The sequence below is a fragment of the Erythrolamprus reginae genome, chromosome 1 (genome assembly GCF_031021105.1).
Source record: "Erythrolamprus reginae isolate rEryReg1 chromosome 1, rEryReg1.hap1, whole genome shotgun sequence".
In the NCBI taxonomy this organism is placed as follows: domain Eukaryota; kingdom Metazoa; phylum Chordata; class Lepidosauria; order Squamata; family Dipsadidae; genus Erythrolamprus; species Erythrolamprus reginae.
In genome coordinates this window covers 286,663,100-286,682,167 of record NC_091950.1, presented here as the reverse complement: position 1 = coordinate 286,682,167, position 19,068 = coordinate 286,663,100, and the positions used below count along the sequence as shown (strand labels likewise).

Sequence of the window (19,068 nt, the reverse complement as noted above, 5' to 3'; positions counted from 1 at the left end):
CATATGTGTTGTCCAATCACAATTGGTCAATAAAAGAATTCCATTCCATCCCATTCTATTTTATTCTATTCTAATTAACTTTGTAATCAAACAGCAATATTGATTTCAGTCCAATTTCATCTATTGAAGTTTTCCACTTTTACTTATATATAAAACCACTTTTCCACATTTTTAGTACTAGTACAATTCATTTTCTTTCCTTCTTTCTCAAGAAGGAAATGTTGATTATGTTACAAATGTTACAAATGTTGATGTAAAATCAAAATTTTACCATTACACACCCTTAATTTCCTGTTTTCTTTAACAGTAACAAGCCATTTATTTACCCATTTTTCAATATTAGTTTACTTCATTTTACAGTCAAGATTAATCCCATTTCCTTTTTTCAATTTTATCTCTAAAATATTTTACTGTTTATAACATTCATAATCTTGTATCTATTTTAACCATTTTTCCAATAATTAACTATCAAAGATTTTTAGTACTGGTACAATCCTATTAAATCCTATTTATATCTACCTCTACAAAACATAGTTTTCTTCCTCCCTCCTTAATCTTCCCTTTTCTAACCATTATTTCTTGGTCTCTCTCTAGTATTCCATTTTGTATTAATTTTCTGTTTATCCTTTTAACCCTTTCTCTTGACTTCTTTTTTCCCTGTTTTAAAATTTTATCTATATTGTATCTTTTCTTCTGGACCTTCCTAATTTTTCAACAGATTGTTTTTCTGTATGTGTGTCCCTCTCCAACATTTTTCTTCTTCCACTATACTCTGGATCCTTGGTTTCCAAATGAGATGCAGAAGTTTCCACAGGCTGTGTTGATTTGGGAGAATCTTTGTTTTATTGATTGCGTTTAATATTCTAATTTTCTGAGATGGTGGATTTGGGGGTTTTCATGAGCTGTGCTCCATAATTATCACATTTATGACAAATCACGGCTTGAACTATCTTGTTATGAATATCTCTCATATAGTAAGTTTCACCGTTTAAGTTACATTACTGAAATAAATGAACTTTTGCACAATATTCTAATTTTTCAAGTTTCACCTTTATGTGCTCCCTTGGTTTTTCTGGCTCTGTAATATCTTTTAATGTTACTTATGCATGTTTTAACATCCCAAGCAATTCTTTATACATCCAACATTCCATTTTGAATCTATCAATTTTCTTTTGTATTCAATTTTAATTTCCAGTTCTAATTTTAATCCAAACCAAGTACCAAAGTCTTAAATCTTCCTTAGACAAGAAAAAACAAATCCTAATAATAAGCCAGAACCATGTACTCCTTAAAAATTCTCATAATAGTCCACTCATCTTTCCAAGGACAGCTTTTATCTGTACAGTGGTATCTCTAATTAAGAACGCCTCTACTTAAGAACTTTTGTAGATAAGACGGGTGTTCAAGATTTTTTTTGCCTCTTCTTAAGAAACATTTTCTACTTAAGAACCTGAGCCTAAGAAAATTTCTCAGGAAATTTGAGAGTGACACAAAGGCCTGACCAGTTTCCTGCCATTTTTTAAAAAAAATTTATTCGCCCCACCTCACCTTCTTCCTTTGGCAGTGACTGTCCTCCTCCTCTTCCTACCAAATTCCGAGCTTTTATTTCTTTCCTCGTGGGTTTGGATGCATTATTTGCTTTTACATTGATTCCTATGGGAAAAATTGCTTCTACTTACAAACTTTTCTACTTAAGAACCTGGTCACAGAACAAATAAAGTTCTTAAGTAGAGGTATCACTGTACAGTAGTCCCTCGCTATACCGCGCTTCACCTACTGCGGCTTCACTTCATCGCGGGTTTTCAAGAAATATTAATGAGAAAAATCATTTGCAGATCTTCGCTGGTTCGCGGGTTTCTGAGGAAGTCGATTGGCAGATTTAAACAGCCCGCCGATCGGCAGATTTTTCAAAAAATATATATCTAAAATTGTAAATACAGTACTGTATTTAAATACTGTATCTAAAATAAATACTGTGTGGGAAGGGTTTATAAACACTTAAAACAATGAAAACTTACCAAACAATTACAATATAAATACTTAAATAAGTACTATCAGTCGATAAATTCCCCATCGCGGATTTCACCTATCGCGGCCGGGTCTGGAACGTAACACCAGCGATAGGTGAGGGACTACTGTACAGTAGTCCCTCGCTCTATCGCGCTTCACCTGCCGCGGCTTCACTTCATCGCGGGTTTTGAAGTCAGCTTCATTTGAATGATTTTACCACACAAACAAGCGCTAGAATCCCCCAGCGGGACTCCCAAATGATAAGCGGGGCGGGGACTGAGCTCCGGCGGAGGCCCGTCCCCTTGTTCAATCTCCCTCACCAGTGCCGAAAGGAAAAAAAAGAAAGGAACGCGACGCGGCGGGGATTTCCAGACTGGGCTCGAGGGCGGAAGAGGAAGTGCTCGAGGGCGGAAGAGAGAGAGAGAGAAAAAAAGAAACAGCCGGGGCAGCTCACCAGGGACTTTACAGCCGGGGCAAGGCAAAAAACACAACATTTGGCCGAACTTCTGCAAAGAACAGAGTAAGTAGTAGTGGGGGGGGGAAGGTTAGCCGGCCGTTGCTCGCCTCCAGGCATCCGGAGCTGGTGGGAAGGAGGATAAATTCCCCATCGCGGATTTCACCTGTCGCGGCAAGGTCTGGAACGTAACTCCCGCGATAGGTGAGGGACTACTGTATTCTATTTCTTGTATCTTTCTCTCGGTGTTGTACTCACATTTGTCCAGTAGATGTCTCTCTCGGATCTCCTGTCTCGTTTTCTTTTCTTTTCAAAATTCCAAAACGTTTTAATTCCCTTTCACTGGTGGGGAAACAAAGAAGTTATTTTTCTTCTTCAGATCTTTACTCTTTTGTTCTTTTCAAGCTTCTCTGTTATGTCCTGAGAAGCTTGGAAGTCCAACTTGAGTCCGACAAGGAAGTGGAGCAGGAAATTCATTCATTCATTCATTCATTCATTCATTCATTCATTCATTCATTCATTCATTCTTTGTTTGTTTGTTTGTTTGTTTGTTTGACTTCTATGCCGCCCAATCCAGAAGGACTCAGGGCGGCTTGCAACAACAATGTGAATACAAAACAATAAAAAATAGTCCAATTTAAAATCTAAAAAACTATAAACCTTAGTTAAAAGCTCATAAATTAGCCAATCACAACAACAGGCATACTAATCATTCATACAATTTGGTCATGATAGTTGTTAATTCATGGTCCCCCAGGTCTTCGTGGCCTTGCGGAAGGCCAGTAGGATGGGAGCAATATGGACATGGGGGGGGGGGTTGGTTCCATAGAGCTAGGGCAGCAACAGAGAAGGCCCTCCCCCGCAGCCCCACCAACCTGCATTGTTTAGTCGGCGGGACCTGGAGGAGGCCAACTCTGTGTGCTCTTATTGGCCTCTGGGAAATATGCGGCAAGAGATTATGATTGGCTCCTTCCCAAAAAGGGCTCCCTATTTAAACTCCTGCCAAAAGCAAGCAGGGGATGATGTTTGCTCACTATAACCAATAAAGAGTTGAAGTCTCACTGCCAGTCTGCTACCTGTTCAGTATCTGAACTTGACATTCTTCAATTCCATTTCTAACCCACAAGAATTTTACTTGGGCTTTCATTCTGCAACTCCCACATTTAGTTTAGTTTAGTTTAGTTTTATTGGATTTATATGCAGCCCCTCTCCGAAAACTCGGGGCGGCTAACAACAATCATAAACAATGTACAATAAAATCCAATACTAAAAGCAAATTAAAATCCCTTAATATATAAAAACCAAACATACATACAAGCATACCATATATACAGTTGTGACGGCCTAAGGGGAGAAAAAGTCTTAATTCCCCTATGCCTGGCGGCAGAGGTGGGTTTTAAGTAGCTTACGAAAGGCAAGGAGGGTGGGGGCAATTCTAATCTCTGGGGGGAGTTGGTTCCAGAGGGCCGGGGCCGCCACAGAGAAGGCTCTTCCCCTGGGTACCGCCAAGTGGCATTGTTTAGTTGACGGGACTCGGAGAAAACCCACATTTCTTTTCTGCACTCCAGATCTCACCAGCCGTTATTTCAATCTTTAAAATTTTTAGAATCCGTATTTTAAGTTTCTTTTTCCTATAAACTGGCCAATCTCTCTCCGGCTCCAACATTTCTTTTAAACACCATTCCTGCAGTTGCTTGAGCTAAAGAGCAATCATTAAAAATGGCTGCTGCTCCCATTGCCATTTTGAAGAGCTTGTTTCTGACCTTCCGGGGAGCTTGCGATTTTGTTGTTATTGTTATTTTGTTATTTATTAGATTTGTATGGCGCCCCTCTCCGTAGACTCGGGGCTTCTCACAACACAATAAAACAATTTATAACAAATCTATAATTTAAAAAACATTTTAAAACCCCCATTATTAAGCAGACATACATACATACAAACATACCATACATAAATTGTATAGGCCCGGGGGAGATTTTAAGTATAGTTTTAATGAAACAGAGCTTTATTCTATTAAATAATTTGGAGCTTTAGGAGACTTCAGAACTTTATGAAATACTGTACCTGGTTTTGTATGACTCAAAATGGAGGATAGAATGTGCTTGGTGTTGTGAAGAAAGCAGAAAGTCCACAACTATGTGTTTTCCTCATAAGATACGTGTGGATACAAGATGTTGTTGCAAGGGAGAGTAAATGGATGGGAGGAAGTAATATTTTTTTCCCTACCCATACATTTCCTCCTACAAATGCTGTTTTTTCAAATACTGTCCTTGCCTGTGGTTGTGTATAGGTTACTGAACACGTATTAGCCAACCAAATTCTAGCTTTCTGCAAATAAATTTCATTTGGTTAAAAATGTTGTATAAGAACCCTGAAAATTATGTTGATTGAGTGGCTAATCATAGATAAGTGCAAATTACAAAAAAATAGTAATTTTTTCCCCTCAGCCAGTGGCCACTAGTGGGAGGTAGCCTAGCTGAGTTAAAAATCAACCCTGAGGAGAATGGTGGAAAAAAAGTGGCAGGAGCAGATATAGGATGGAATCAGCCTCCTAGGCCCCTAATCTCTCATTTTGGGGGAAGAAATTACATCCTGAAAAGAAGACAGGTTCCTGAAAAATCCAAGCTGGAATTGGAAATTACATTACAGGTCTTTGTTGCCTGCTTCAAAAGGAACCTTAGAAACACAAAATACAGTAATTTGCATATAATTATTAATTAATTCAATTTAATCCACCTATAGGTGAACCTATAGATTTAAGGTTTGTTTGTTTTTAAGAAACCTTCCTATCCAGCATTGCTTTAATTCATAAACTGATGTCCAATAATTTTGTTATAAGTCTTGTTTGAGGCTATAGTTGCTTAGTGTTTTATTTTAAAAAAAAAACCACTTTCCTCACATTGATTGCTATGATATGATGAATCCTTTTCACATCCAACTCAAGAAGGGTGATGTCACCTATTTTTAGTTCCAATATCCAGTTGCTCTGGAAAAATAGGAAATCTCCTTTGTAATTGATGCAGCAAAATCTGATAGCTCGGCTTGGCAGTGCATGGTCCAAGAACTAGCCCTAAATGTACATCACGGAGAGAAAGAACATGTTACAAGTACAAATCCTAAAGGGGAAACTATTTACATGCAGTTGAAATATAACTTAAGGCAGACATCTATTCTGGAATGGGCATTTCTTTCATTCTTTTGTTCACAAGGAAACGTTAAATAATCCCTTTCAACTCTCTACTCTCCTTTGCTTCAACAATGCTCTTTTCCATTGCCAACTCTATCTTTACAGCCAAACCCCAACCACCCCCATTCCTGGAGGGAAGACATATTAACACAACGTCTCTACAAAGGAGCTGTTCTTTGTTTCATAGATGTAGGAAAAGAAAAACTTATTTCAGAAGTTTCATTCAGTCATTAAGCAAGAACTATTTATATTCAATATCTCAGTTTCTTTCTCTTGTAGGTCCGGCTATTCCTGTTGGAGTGGATGTGCAGGTTGAAAATTTGGACAGTATTTCAGAAGTCAATATGGTACGCTATGGTTAATGTTAGATTTCTTATCCAAAACCAGATGTGACTTGGATTTTCCCTCAGAGTAAACAAAATTTATTATTTCTCCTCCTCCTCCTCCATCCTCATCAAGGGAGATACAAAGTTCTGGTTCCTGCCTTTCTGGTCGCCTCAACCATTGTTATTTGATGCTTTGATGTTGTCTCTACATCTTCTGGTGGGTCAGGCTTGTGTTCTTGACCTTCTCCTCTTTTTGTATATGCCTTCTATGGTACAGAATACCAAGTCATATATATGTATCTTTAAATATTTATTGCACTGGTTGATTTTTTGTGGTATGGCAATCAAAATAATATGTTGTCAATGGAAAGATTGTTATAGATTTTCTTAAAAATGAAGCCTAGTTGAATAAAGCCCAATGTGTGAAGAAGTAACACTGAGAGACTGAAATTAAGATAATGATCTGGGCATTTAAGGATGCAGAAAGAAGTCTCAGGAAATCTTGACCTATTTCTTGGCTTCAAATGTTTGGTTATTTATTTTTAAAAGGAAATCAAGCTCTTAAACTGGTTCTCCTGGGAACTAGTCACCATTTGTGGAAGAAATGCAATAATGGTTGGACTTGACAGATCATCCTAATGGTTTAACATGCTCAAGAAATGCAATAATGGTTGGATTTAACAGATCATCTTAATGGTTTAATGTGTTCCCAGGGAACTATAGCCTATTCAGTAAACCATCATTAAACCAACCATGCAATATGTTAACTAAAGTAACATTATTTATTTTAAAACCATCTAAGTTGCAACAGATGGCTACTGGGAGATAGCCTTCTTCATTGTGATGGGATGGTTCATTTTCTTCTTATTGTTTTCTGATAACTTAAAAACCCAATTTTACCAATTAATCTAGTCTTTTATAAAATCAAAAGATATAATCACAAGGTATCTCCCACCACCCCACACTTTGTTTCAGGACTTTACAATGACACTGTATTTGAGACATTACTGGAAGGATGAGCGTCTCTCCTTTCCCAGTCGTACGAACAGGAGCATGACTTTTGACGGGCGGTTGGTGAAAAAGATCTGGGTGCCAGACATTTTCTTTGTCCACTCTAAAAGATCCTTCATTCATGATACCACCACTGACAACATCATGTTGCGGGTGTTCCCAGATGGCCACGTACTCTATAGCACAAGGTAATCCCAAAGTTATTGCTATATGAACTACATATTCTTCCTCTAGTACAGTGTTCCCTTGACTTTCGCGGGGGATATGTTCCAAGACCACCCGCAAAAGTCAAATTTCCGCGAGGTAGAGATGCTCCCTTTCTTTCCTTCCTTCCTCCCCCTCCCTCCTCCATTCCTGGTTTTACTTACCCCAGAAACCACAGGGGCAACAGGGCTGCAGGCAGGGGGCTTTGCTGTGCTTGCTGTGGCGGTGGCGGGCGGCAGTAAGGCTTGGTTTCAATTGGAGCATACCAACGCTCCGAGAATTAAAGGGGTGGGATCAAAAGGCTGGGGCGGAAACGGAACTTTTATTTAAAGAAGCAGGACGATTGAGGTGGAGGGAGGGGAGGAGGAGAGTTGAAACGCACAGAATTGTACATCAGGCAGCCCCAGAAAACCCTTGATGTGCAAAAAACCAACGGAGTATTTTTTTAATAATATTTTTTGAAAAACCATGGTATAACCTTTTCGCGAAGTTCGGACCCGCGAAAATCGAGGGGACACTGTATTGTAATTCAAGCAGATCTTTGTTGCATGGACATATTTTATATATGAATATGTGGCTTCATATATTACCATATTTGTTCTGTCCTCATTACATGTTAGTATGTGTACAGCTCGATGTACAGCTAAACCCACCTATCCTCCAATAAAACAGATTGTGTGTAGATCTGAGATAAGAGCCTCGGTAGCGTGGTGGTTAGAGTGCAGTACTGCAAGCTACTTCTGCTGATCACCAGCTGCCAGCAGTTTGGCAGATAGAATCTCAGTAGGCTCAAGGTTGACTCAGCCTTCCATCCTTCCAAGGTCGGTAAAATGAGGACCCAGATTGTTGGGGGCAATATGCTTAGTCTCTATAAACTGTTTAGGGAGGGCTGTAAAGCACTGTGAAGCGGTATATGAATCTAAATGCTAGATCTGAATGCTTTATTGAAAGAATAGGCTATGAGGAAACTAGGGAAAATAGGGATACATACAATGAGAACCAAATACAAGATTACTGCTGAACATAACAATAAATACAAGCAATTTAAATCTCACCAGCGATGCTCTGTGCATGGGATGTGGGTTTGTACTTGGACAACCATGTGCCATAGATTAAGGTGGATTCTTCTTTGTGCTTCTGCCTTTTCCAAATGCTACAGGAAATGAAGTCCCAGCATGCACTTATTTTGAGAGTGTAGGTTGATGGGTAATGGGGTGAGGTCAGCTTCAAACTATTTATTCATTCATTCATTCATTCATTCAATTTTTATGCCGCCCTTCTCCTTAGACTCAGGGCGGCTTACAACATGTTAGCACTTTTTTAAACAGAGCTAGGCTATTGCCCCCACAATCCGGGTCCTCATTTTACCCACCTTGGAAGAATGGAAGGTTGAGTCAACCTTGAGCCGGTGATGAGATTTGAACCGCTGACCTTCAGATCTACAAGTCAGCTTCAGTGGCCTGCAGTACAGCACTCTACCTGCTGCGCCACCCCGGTTCGTTATAATACAATATACATGGTATTTGTCTCTCTGGCCATTAGTTGGGGCTAGAGAGGAACAATAGTATTTAAAAGTTATATGCTGGGGCATGACAGCATCACATGCCTGTAGCTCTTTCTTTGTAATAATATCAACTCTTATTTTTTATATTTCTAGGATCACAGTGACAGCAATGTGCAATATGGACTTCAGCCGTTTTCCCCTAGATTCACAGACATGTTCATTGGAGCTTGAAAGCTGTCAGTAGCTTTTATTTATCTTTGATGGTAAAACTAGAGGGATAACAAATTAAACAGCAGCCAATCTGTTGACTTTACTGATATCTGTTATTTCTGCTTCAGCTGGTTACTTCTCTGCTTTCAGGCAGAGCCAGCCTACATCATCCATTCTTCTGCTTTTAAAAATACATTATTTCCTCTGCCTTTTCATGTTCAATGAGAGTTTAAAAAAAGATGTTTGTGGATGGGGGACTCATGGAGTGCTGCTTTTTTTTAAAGCAGGGAGTGCATTGGGAGACCATGTCTAGGAGATGAATAACTGTAGATAAACTCTGATTTTCTGGACTACTTTCTCCTTGGAGAACTACTTTTGTTTCTTTTAACTGCATGAAACCCATTTGAAGCTTTTAATGTAGTCTGCATTTATTTCCAGCCTCTAAATTTAGAAAATCAGTATGCAGTGGGGTAGTCTGATGGATTTTGGGGGCGTCACAAAACGTAGGCCTCTCATTAATTGGCCTCTTTCATAATTTTGCTGCTGACCAGTAAAATAGTTATTACGGTATTTTGTTGTTGCAACCTCTTCCCTTTGCAGATGCATATACAGATGAAGATTTGATGTTATACTGGAAAAATGGAACCGAATCTTTAAAAACAGATGAAAAGATTTCCTTGTCTCAATTCTTGATTCAAAAATTTCATACAACCTCCAGACTTGCTTTCTATAGTAGTACTGGTATGGAAAGAACATTTCACCCTATTCTTTCATTCCTTATTAATATTTTGACTGTATTTTCCCTGACAAACTCAAGCAGCCAACTTGGTGCTCTTTCTAATTCTCCCAATTATCCTGTGCACTATATGGTATTAGAGATAACTGAGATACTAAGTTTTTCAAAGTCTCTTAAGTGAGCCTCATTGCTAAGTACATATTTAAATCTTGGTGGTGGTATAGAATTTTAAAAACAACATCATTGTGGCTTTATGTTCTCTATTCATACAATTTCTTGGTGAATGTAAATAAAGCATCTCAAGTAAACCAATGATCAACGAAGTATATTTAATCATACATTAAAAAGCTTCTTTGCTATTTCATCTAATATAGCTGTAATAAGACTTCCTAACATTCTCTCATGTTATTTGCAGAATGAGGTAGATATTGTTTAAGCAGCACATATGATATTTTAAAAATCAAATGCACTGTCTGTATAATTCAGGCTTCGGAACAAAAGTGCGAAAGGACAATAACTTTCTTGAGAAAACCTCTCTCCAGATACTACAGAATTACAACTATCAATGCCTTCAGTATTGAACTAGACTTTCTTGTTTTTTCTTTGAAGATGTTTTACTTTTCCTCCAAGAAGCTTCTTCAACTCTGACAGGATAGTGTGGAAATGGAAAGATTGAAGCTGGAGAATAGTGGGGAATGGAAGTAGTTGAAGAAGCTTCTTGGATGAGAAGCGAAACATCTTCAAAGAAAAAACCAAGAAAGTCCAGGTGCCTCCTGAAAAAGCCCCTTTGGGACAACTATGACCTGGATGCTCTACAGACCTTCACTATTGAAGAACTTGCTGGGGCAACTAGGCTGTATAGTTTAGCATTGTTTCCCTTTTTTTATGGAAGATATGTGGTTTATAGCAATAAGATTAAGTTACTATATTTTCAGTGGTGTGTCTTCAGTATCATTGTACTGTTGTAATCAGCCTAATTGGTACAAGGACAAATACAGTACTTAAATTATCTCCTTCTTCCTTCACACACCCCTCTCTTTCCCTTTCTATCATATACACGCACACAATGAATCTATCAGCATTCTTATTTTCTTCTGTTTATATTCTTTCAGTCTATCTCTTTTTTCTTCTCTCTCCTCCCCTTCTTTATATTTTATCTGTGTGGCATATGCCGTGTTTCCTCGAAAATAAGACACTGTCTTATATTAATTTTTGCTCCAAAAGTTGTCCTATGTCTTATTTTCGGGGGGTGCCTTATATTTCTCAAATAAGACAAATTCACAGGCAGAAAAGCTGACACCCCCAAAGAAAGTGTACAATACGGTACACTGATTACGGTATGGTACCTGTCAGTATGGCACCCATCCACACAAGCGACGGCACTTATATGGTACAACAGTATACTCCCGCTATTGCAGCTTCTGGCCACCAGAGGAACTACAGTCTAAGCACTGTAGTGGAAACTGTAATGGCGGTGAGACAGCAGCAGGCTGTGTCTGCTGTACTGGACAGTACAAAGCGATGGAAGGGGCCAGCAGGGGACGCCACATTATTACGGTACCGCTATGAACAGCTTTGAATGGTACCGTATGTTTTCCCACCGTACCGTATGTAAACTTGACTACGCCTTATTTTCGGGGGGTGCCTTATATTAGCAAATTCTGCAAAACCTCTGACATGCCTTACTTTCGGGGTACGTCTTATTTTCAGGGAAACAGGGTAGATGCCTTTTCTAATAACTGTTCATATTTCTGCTCGCTTCACATTTTAACATTTTTCTTCAATAGGTCGGTACAACCGCCTCTACATTAACTTTATTCTACATCGCCATATTTTCTTCTTTCTGCTCCAAACATATTTTCCTGCCATGTTGATGGTCATGTTATCCTGGGTTTCCTTCTGGATAGATCATAGAGCTGTGCCTGCAAGAGTGTCATTAGGTGAGGGGTTCCTGTCTTAGACACATAAGATATGGCATGACTGTTTCTTGCAACATATCTCATTTAGAAAATTATATGCATTCATTTTGATGTATATGTGTAAGATTTCTATTCTAAAAGTAAAATAGGGCAAGGTATGCAAAAGGTATACATTATGCTTTGTCCTCACATAAAAATATAATGTAATATGTTAGAAATTAATCTTTTATAGCTATAAATTTGTTATTATATTCATTTAGATTTAATTAGGTTAATTAATTAGATTTATATGACTGCCTATGTCACTAGAGTAACTTGGTGAACAACAAATAAAAGCACATACAAAATAACAAGCAATATATAAAAACCACCAGAGTAAAACCAAATTTAATAAACTTCCAGGCCTGGGAAACTCAGAAAATGATTCGAGTTGGGATCAATCTTCTTATTGTATTCCTTCCCTTTAAAATAATTTTATTAAATATTATAATTACAATAGTAAAAACTAATAGAGTAAAATAGAATAAAAGGTGCAAATAAAAAGGAAAGGTAGAAATAATAAAAAATTGAAGACTATAGTAAAGAAAAAAATTAAACATATAAAGAAATGCTTTCCAATCTTCAATCACAATTTTAATAGTTTTCACTTCCTCTTAAATTATAATATCTTCTTCCCATATCCCATATCTTATCTATAAAACAAATCCATACAACATAGTTACTTTAGTTTTTGTGTCAGCAAAAGTCCATTAAGGCGTACCAGAAATAATGGATCTATTTTAACCTTGATGAAATAAACTAATGTTGTATTCCTTAATCTTTTGTGCATTCAAATAACATCATAGAACTTGATATCTTTTCATTTTTTCTTTGTCCCTTCAAAACTTTTAACATGTCTTTTTTTTAAGACCAATATAATAAAAATATCCAGGTCAATATTCTTGGCTTGCTGTTTAATATTCAATTTTAATTGTTAAAATATCAGTCAGTTTCCTTTGTATGTCCAGAGCAACATCTTTTTCAGTAGTACAGTATAATTTTATAGTCTGTCATTTGTAAATCTGCTTTCAACTCTGTCTTGTAGTAGGTAAAACTTATTTCTCTTTCATATTATCTTTTAAATACAGTCTAACTATGGGGGCTGTTGTCATTGTTATTTTCTAGTTCCATTTTTCAAAAATGTCCCAATATTTCCAATGTTGAAATATTTTATGCCATTCTGTAACACTTAGTCAAGTTTATATGTTTTTCTCTTTTGACTGAAATCTTTAGTTCCCTCTAGTGTCCAATTTTTGAAGCATTTTTGAAAAACATTTTTCTACAGGAAAAAATTCTTTATAGCAATAGAAATCTGGGTCCCCATTTTACCCATCTCGGAAGGATGGAAGGCTGTCAACCTTGAGCCTAATGAGATTCCATCTGCCAAACTGCTGGCAGATGGTTAATTAATTCCAAAATCTTATCTGAAATTTATATTGATCCTTATTCATCTGTTGCTTTCTAAAATCAAAAAAATTGGTCAACCTTTTGCTGTGTGTGTCTTTTTGAAAATTAAGCTTATACAGTTGGTCCTTGAGGTACAATCCTAATGGGACTTGTCATTCTGGTCATAAATCTTGTAAATCTGTTGTAAAATGAATCAGACTTATTTTAATGATGTTTTTTTACTACGCTTCTTAAGCAAATCAACTGGGACATTAAGTGGAGGAAGATGTGCTATTTGCGTCTTTTTGTGAAGTGACCTCTGCAATTATTAAGTGAACCTACAAGGTTGAGAATTTGCAGGGCTCCCCAGTGGATTCAGAAGGAACTGCTGCTATCTGCCCATCAACTATTCTGTCAAGGAGAGTTGGCCCTCTGCCTCCAAACTGCAATATTTCCATACAAGTGCCTCGGCTTAAATTAGGGTGGGGGGTAAATTTGCAGAGCTCCCATGGAGCCTCCAGAGGGAACTACTGCTCCCCACCCATCAGTTGTTCCATAAGAAATTTTCAGTAGTACTTTACACACCAAGCCTCTAAGTAAGAGCAAGCAAACGTAGTACAATAGAATGCAAAGAAACTTTCTCAAAGCAATCTCAAAACACATGCAAACAAATAAAATATAGTATACTACATGGTGTTGTACATACTCCTGATCAGTTGAAGGATGATGAAGATATTGAGGACTCGGATACAGATAGGGTTTATGAAGTGGGGGGGGGCAGGGTTACAGGTAGTAGAACAGGTGGGAGGACAGCCACAGGATGGGGCTATGAATTCAGGATCTACCGAGGGAGAATCAGATGCTCGCTGGGTTAATCCTAAATTCAGAAGAATTCAGAAATGTAGAGAGCAAAGGTCTGGAAGAAGATATTAAGGAGAGGAATGGGTTAAATATTGTTGTGAGGTAATTGGCACGTCAGGGGGCTAGTGGAGAAGAAGGGTGGAGTTTCAACATTGATGAAAGGAAATATGGAGGTGTTTTCACCACGCTAAAGTAAGCCAAAGTATTTTGTATTGTATTTAGTCTTTTTTAAAGCTACGTATTTAGGAAATAAATCTTGCCTAAATGAAGCAGAAAAAGGAATGTGAGATATGCGGCTAGAAGAGAGATAATGGACCGATTGATGTCTGGAATGTGTTGAAGTGCAAGAGAGCAGAGAAATAAACAGAGTTGCTTATTTCACGAAATGATGCATTTAATGGGAGTTATTTGTAATTACTTCTACCAGAAACCAGAACACATAGGAGTCATGGGTAACCTATGGCATGGGTGCCACAGGTGGCATGCAAAGCCATATCTTCTGGCACGGGAGCTGTTGCCCTAGATCAGCTCCAACGCGCATGTGTGTGCTGGCCAGCTGATTTTTGGCTTGCATAAGGCTCTGGGAGGGCATTTGTACCCTCCCCTGGCTCCAGGGAAGCCTTTGGAGCCTGTGGAAGGTGAAACACAAGCCTAATGGGCCCACCAGAAGTTGAGAAACAAGCCACTTCGGGCCTTCAGAGCGCCTCCAGGGGGGAGGGGAAGCTGTTTTCGCCCTCCCCAGGCATTAAATTATGGGTGTGGACACTCGCACATGCATGATAGTGCGCGCCCAGGGTCTTTCAGCACCCAAAGAAAAAAAGGTTCGCCATCATTGATATATAGTATGTTATGCTGGCTAATATTTCCACAAGCAATTCCAAGAAATAATGGGGAAGGGAACCCTTTGTAAAAAGGAAAGTATTCACAAAGGCAACTATCATCCTCCAATTGTCAAGGCAACAGCAACAAAAAACAACAACAAGAGCAGTAAAGAAAGACGTACTCCCCTATGTGGTATCAATGAAAAGGAGGAAAAAAGCATGCTGGCTGAAAAGTCCCTGATCTTGATTGGTCATGTGATGGGAAAACCCAAGCTTGACTTTATGGACCTTGGAAATTGTGTCATAATTGTAGGCAACTTCTGGATCTCAAAAAGGGAGGGTCACGTCTAAAAATGGCTGCCGCTTCAGGAATGACTATATCCAGGTCACATGACTGCAGAGGTCTCTTGTTGGTTGCAATTTTGAACCGCTATTATAAATACACGAGGGTACATTTGTAACTTTGAACCCTTGTTAAACAGCCTGTTGTACCTGAAGAACTAACTGTAATTAAAGCTTCTTTTTGTTAAGGATTGTAGGCAACACCCTGCCCCCCCCCCCAGGGCTTTCAAATTTATACATAACAAACAATTTCTAAAAATGATTATAAAAGTTATCAAATTTAATGTCCTTTCATCCTGGTTTGAGTAGAATGACTCTTCCTTTCTCTGCCAAAGACTCCTGTCTTGTGACCATTTGTAAAGCAGATATCAATGATTCCCCCCCCCCTGTTAGCAATATGTAAATAATAAAAACCTGGCAAGCAACAGAGCCTAGAGCAATGATTTTCAACCTTTTTTGAGCTGCGGCACATTTTTTACATATACAAAATCATGGGGCACATTGATCGGGGGGGGGGGAATGGGGGGGCTAAAAGAGTTTGGACAAAAAAAATCTCTCTCTCTTCCCTTTTGCTCTATTTCTCTCCCTCTTTCTCTCTTCCTTCCTCTCTCCATCCCTCTTTCTTTCTCTCTTCCTTCCATCCTCTCCTTTTTGCTCTCTTTCTCTCTCCCTCCCTCCTTCCCTCCCTCTCTTTCTCTCTCTCTCTTGCTTTCTTTCTCTCTTTCTCCTTCTCTCTTGCTTTCTTTCTCTCTCTCTTGCTTTCTTTCTCTCTCGTTCTCTTTCTCTCTTGCTTTCTCTCTTTCTCTCTCTTGCTTTCTTTCTTTCTCTTTCTCTCTCTTTCTTTCTCTCTCTCTCTCTTGCTGAGGTTTGCGGCACACCTGACCATGTCTCGCAGCACACTAGTGTGCCACGGCACACTGGTTGAAAAACACTGGCCTAGAGGATCTCAGAAATCCCAGGTTTTGGATGCTTAACAGGTAATGCCTGGGGATGGTAGTTACTGTCTGATGATAGTTATTTAGTACAAGCTCAAGAGGTTTGCATTTTTACTATCATTTCCACAAAGACTTTGCAATTGACTGTAACTGGTTATTAGGCTTGATTCAGGTAAGCTTGTTGCTTGACTTATGTTAATATCCTCTTTGTGTGTGTGGCTTCTTCAGGAATCACAATAGTCCTGACCATGTCTACCATCATCACTGGTGTCAATGCCTCCATGCCTGGCGTTTCCTATATCAAGGCTGTAGACATTTACCTCTGGGTCAGTTTTGTGTTTGTCTTCCTCTCGGTCATTGAATATGCAGCGGTGAACTACCTGGCAACAGTGCAAGAGCGGAAGGAGCAAGAAAAGGTGAGAAATGCTGACCACGTGCCTGGGCTTATGACTATATTCAAGCAGCCTTCTCCAACCCAGCTGGCCATGTTGGGGAAATCCATAGTAGAAATTTCTGATGTTTAAATAATATTATGAGAATCACCTAAGTTTGATAAATGTGATAAAGATGAATATTGTTATTGTAATTTAGATTAATATGTAATGCTGATGATGATCAGCCATACATCTCCACCCAATGCGGTCTGCACTGGCTGCCAATTGGTTTCTGGACTCAATTCAAAGTGTTGGTTATGGCCTATAAAACTGTACAGTACATGGCATCGGACCAGATTACCTGCAGGACCACCTCCTGCTGCATGAATCCCAGTGACCGGTTAGGTCCCACAGAGTCGTCCTTCTCCAGGTCCCGTCAACTAGACAATATCATTTGGCGGGACCTAGGGGAAGAGCCTTCTCTGTGGGGGCCCCGGCCCTCTGGAATGAGCTCCCCCCCCGGAGATTCGTACTGCCCCCGCCTTTCATAACAGTCTTAAGACTCATGTCATCAGGCTTGGGCCGATTAGATCTTAGCCCCTGGCCAACGAATGATTGTACGATTATTGTACGAGGGGTGTGATTGATTTTTAATTTAATAAGGGATTTTGGATTGTTTTGTAATTTTAATTAATTGGCTTGATTTTATTGTGATTTACTGTTTTTTATATGTTGTAAGCCGCCTCTTCGGAGAGGGGTGACATAGAAATCAAATAAATAAATGAATGAATGAATAGAATGAATAAAATAAAATAAATGCCCAGAATCAATAGTGTCCACATATAATATGAATGTATATTTAAAAGGATAAAAATGAAAAAAAAAATACAGAAAAAAGCTCACAATTTATATTCAGCGTTATTTTTTTATTGAGTAGAAGAGTATAGTCTGGTTATTTAGCTTTAACAGAATAGTCCTGCATAGAAGAAGGGTATAAGATAACATTCTTGTCATTTCCCCTTTTCTCCTATACTGTCACAAACCTATTACCATATTCCCAACTACCAAACCTGCAGAAAATATCTGGGAGACAGATACAGGCTGCAGATAGTGAAAAAAATAATTGGACCATTTCATTCTATGAATTCTGTTTGGTGGAACAAAATTTCACATGAAACTGCATGCAATCTTTGTCTTTCGTTTGATTAATTTTCCTTCTCCTTTATTGTTTTATTTTTCCAGTTTCCATGCATGGGTGAAATTTCTTCTACAAAAGGAATGACAATAGATGGCATATACAGTGAATTGGATGCTGGTAGCCCAGAAGGAGATCCCAAAAATGAAATGATATCTGAGGTAACTGACGTAACTGAGGAGGATAAACAAGAGAAGATGGTGATCCATTTGACTATGAATAATGAGTCTAACTCATCGAAGAAGAAAGGGCTCAAAGAGCATGTTAGCCTACGTATTATCCAGAACACTCATGCAATTGACAAATATTCAAGGTTAATATTCCCAGGCGCCTATATATTTTTTAACATAGTATACTGGTCTGTCTTCTGCTGAACATATTGTAGCTCTGATTAACTCAAGAGATATTTAGAAGATTCAGGTAATAAAATTTTGGATTCCAAGTGAGACAATAATCCATCTTGTATCAGCTGAGACACATGGAAACACTTGATATTTTTCTAAGAAACATTTTATACAATGGTGTTGGAGACGATTGACTCAAACTGAATACTTTCTGCTCTCTGTCCATTCTTAACATATGACAAGTTTGCTTTTCATGTGTGAAAGTACGCAACTATCGAACTTTAGTCTCAGCCATTGCAGTGTTGTCATAGTGGCTAGGAATCCGCTCTGTCATCTTGATTGAGATGGAGAGAGATAAACCTCTTCCATTTGATCAGCCAATACAATGATGATGTTCAGGGATTGTTGGCACCCCATATGAAATTTCTTTTGTTAAGAAGCAGGTGCTGTGAAGCAGTTCCCAAGCTAGATTGACAGGTTAGAATGCATCGGGATACATAAAGGATCTTGGAAAGGACCACCTTTATTTATCAGGATCATGCACTTAGAATTTTCTCAGAAATACATTGGGGAGGGTAATGAAAATGTTTCACTAAACTGAGCAGTTGATAAGTAAAAAGTCTGCGGAGAGGGGCGGCATACAAATCCAATAAATAAAATAAATAAATAAAATAAAAAGAAGTAAGACATGTGGTTAAATATTAAATAAAGGATGTCTTCGGAAGCAAGTTCTTTGGACTATTACAGATCTCTCTTCACCTGGGGCTATATGGTTCTGTTGCATTTACTGGTCCATACAAGTATTCTGAATCAAATTCAGGTAGCCCTCATTTAGCAAGTGCTTTATTTACCAGTTACAGTTACCACAGTGATGAAAACGTTTGCAATCAATTCTCACATTGATGACCTTCACAGATTTGCAAAGCAAAGGAAAGTTGAAGTAATGTCGTAAAGACAGTGGCAGTTTCACTTAATAACCACTATGCTGAACAACCTTGTTGCCAGGCTCAATTGTGGTTGCAAAATAAGGACTACTTGCATGTCTGGTGTTCTGTAACCTCTTTCAGTGATGTTGAAGGAACCACTAGGCTTGAGTATCTGGAATAGAGCTAGCCCAAGACACTTTGCTGCTGAAGTACAGTGTCCACTCCCTTCCTCATATGGAAATTGATGGGACTAGTAGTTTTATACTTTTAGCCTTCTACCTTT

General features: G+C 38.5%; 1 protein-coding gene across 2 annotated transcripts in view; it reads left to right on the top strand.

The window, feature by feature from the left end:
• LOC139156956 (gamma-aminobutyric acid receptor subunit rho-2-like) overlaps positions 1-17,957 on the top strand; it is a 34,281-nt gene extending 16,324 nt beyond the window's left edge. Inside the window, exons 4-10 of one of the 2 annotated variants that reach the window (XM_070733198.1) lie at positions 5,932-5,999; positions 6,954-7,177; positions 8,851-8,933; positions 9,508-9,648; positions 11,431-11,583; positions 16,175-16,362; positions 17,563-17,957. In XM_070733198.1, coding sequence (XP_070589299.1) covers positions 5,932-5,999; positions 6,954-7,177; positions 8,851-8,933; positions 9,508-9,648; positions 11,431-11,583; positions 16,175-16,362; positions 17,563-17,889 — 1,184 coding nt within the window. In that variant the 3' untranslated portion in view covers positions 17,890-17,957. The remainder of the gene's footprint in view (positions 1-5,931; positions 6,000-6,953; positions 7,178-8,850; positions 8,934-9,507; positions 9,649-11,430; positions 11,584-16,174; positions 16,363-17,562) is intronic. The other variant, XM_070733199.1, reaches the window with a different exon arrangement.
• The last annotated feature ends 1,111 nt before the right edge of the window (positions 17,958-19,068 follow it).